This window comes from Gossypium hirsutum, chromosome D04 (genome assembly GCF_007990345.1).
Source record: "Gossypium hirsutum isolate 1008001.06 chromosome D04, Gossypium_hirsutum_v2.1, whole genome shotgun sequence".
In the NCBI taxonomy this organism is placed as follows: Eukaryota; Viridiplantae; Streptophyta; class Magnoliopsida; order Malvales; family Malvaceae; genus Gossypium; species Gossypium hirsutum.
The window spans coordinates 8,942,241-8,943,797 of record NC_053440.1 but is presented as its reverse complement, the minus strand read 5'-3'; the positions used below and the strand labels follow the sequence as shown (position 1 = coordinate 8,943,797).

The window sequence follows — 1,557 nt, the reverse complement described above, 5'->3', positions numbered from 1 at the left end:
GTATGGTAAGGATTGGGGGGATAAAATTTGCAAAATTCCTATAGGGAATGAAAACCAAAGAGACAGGATGGTGTGGTTTCATAATCCTCATGGTTCTTTCACATCGAAATCTGCGTATTCATGGCTGCTATTAAACGAGTTGGGGTATGGGCCACATAGAATCTATTGGAGAATGATATGGAAACTTGACACTCTTCCAAAAATTAGAGTGTTTGCTTGGCGAATTGGTCATGAGATTCTTCCTACAAATGTTAAAATCGCTTCCATCAGAAATGGTTTTAATGAAAGCTGTCCCACGTGTGGTGCTAATTCTGAAACTCTTCTTCATGCCCTTCGGGACTGCACAACGTCAAGGGAAGTTCTAGCCATGGGGGTTGGGACTTAATAAGTAATGAGAAGCAGTATGATAGATGCATCGACTGGATGGAGGACATGATGAGAATCCTTGATAAAAAGGCGATGGCAGACCTCATTATGATGCTCTGGAATTGTTGGAACAGTAGAAACAAGTTTATCTTCAATGGCCAAATTGACAAAGCTCAAAGTATCTGGGAAAAGGCCAGCAATCTGAGCAGTGAATTTCGTATTTACAACCCGGTGAATCCCCCCATATTAGCCCAGATTGAGAATATTAAGAAATGGAAGAGACCGACGAATGGCACTATAAAGGTTAATTTTGATGCTACGGTCAATAATAATAGGATGGGCTATGGTGTTATCATTAGAGATGAGGATGGTTTTGTGCTGGGGGGTGGTGGTGGTTTCCAAGAGGGTAGTTTTTCGGTTCTTGAGGCAGAGTGTATAGCCTTGGAGAGAAGTGTGGAGGTTGCGAACAAGCTGAACTTGACGGGAAAGGTGACATTCGAAACTGACAGTGCTGAGTTAGCAAACAAGTGGAATATGGATAATGGGGATATTACCATTATAGGTAGTAGAATCAAAAAATGCAAAGAAGCTGTCAATTTGTTTAATTCCGCCAGCTTAGTTTGGTCTCATCGGTCCTGTAATAGGGTGGCCGATTTAATTTGCACTAAAATGTGTAGAGAAGCTAAGAAGTGGTTTTTTGATATGGATTATCCAAAAGACATTCATAATGCTGTTACTAGTGATATTATCTAATAATATGTTCTGGCCCTTGTGGTCGTCTTTTACTCAAAAAAAAAAACAAGTTCTAAAATTATTAAATATATTTTAATTTATAAACACAAAATCAATTCATAGGTATAAAGAACTAGTTATAAAATATAAATATATTTATAATAGTTAAAAATATTAAGGGTAAACTATTAAAATAGTCACTTTTGTTTGCCTCAGGTTACATTTTAGTCACTTACGTTATCATGTTGTAACATTTTAGTCACTAAGCCATTAATTTCCGTTAACAGTGTAACAGTAAGCTGATGTGGCACATTAAATCATCATTTCAAATGAAAATTTTAGGTTAAATTATAAAATTGGTCCCTATATTTTTTTATTTTAAGCAATTTAATTCTTTTCTTTTATGTTCTTTTAATTTTCTTTTTTTTCTTTTATTTTCCATTCTTTTCCACTTCTCCC

General features: G+C 35.8%; 1 protein-coding gene across 1 annotated transcript; it reads left to right on the top strand.

Annotated features, from left to right (window-relative positions):
- The first annotated feature begins 423 nt into the window (after positions 1–423).
- On the top strand, positions 424–1,119 carry LOC107939067 (uncharacterized). The gene has a single exon (XM_016872351.1). It carries the CDS (start codon positions 424–426, stop codon positions 1,117–1,119), a length of 696 nt encoding a protein of 231 aa, XP_016727840.1.
- The last annotated feature ends 438 nt before the right edge of the window (positions 1,120–1,557 follow it).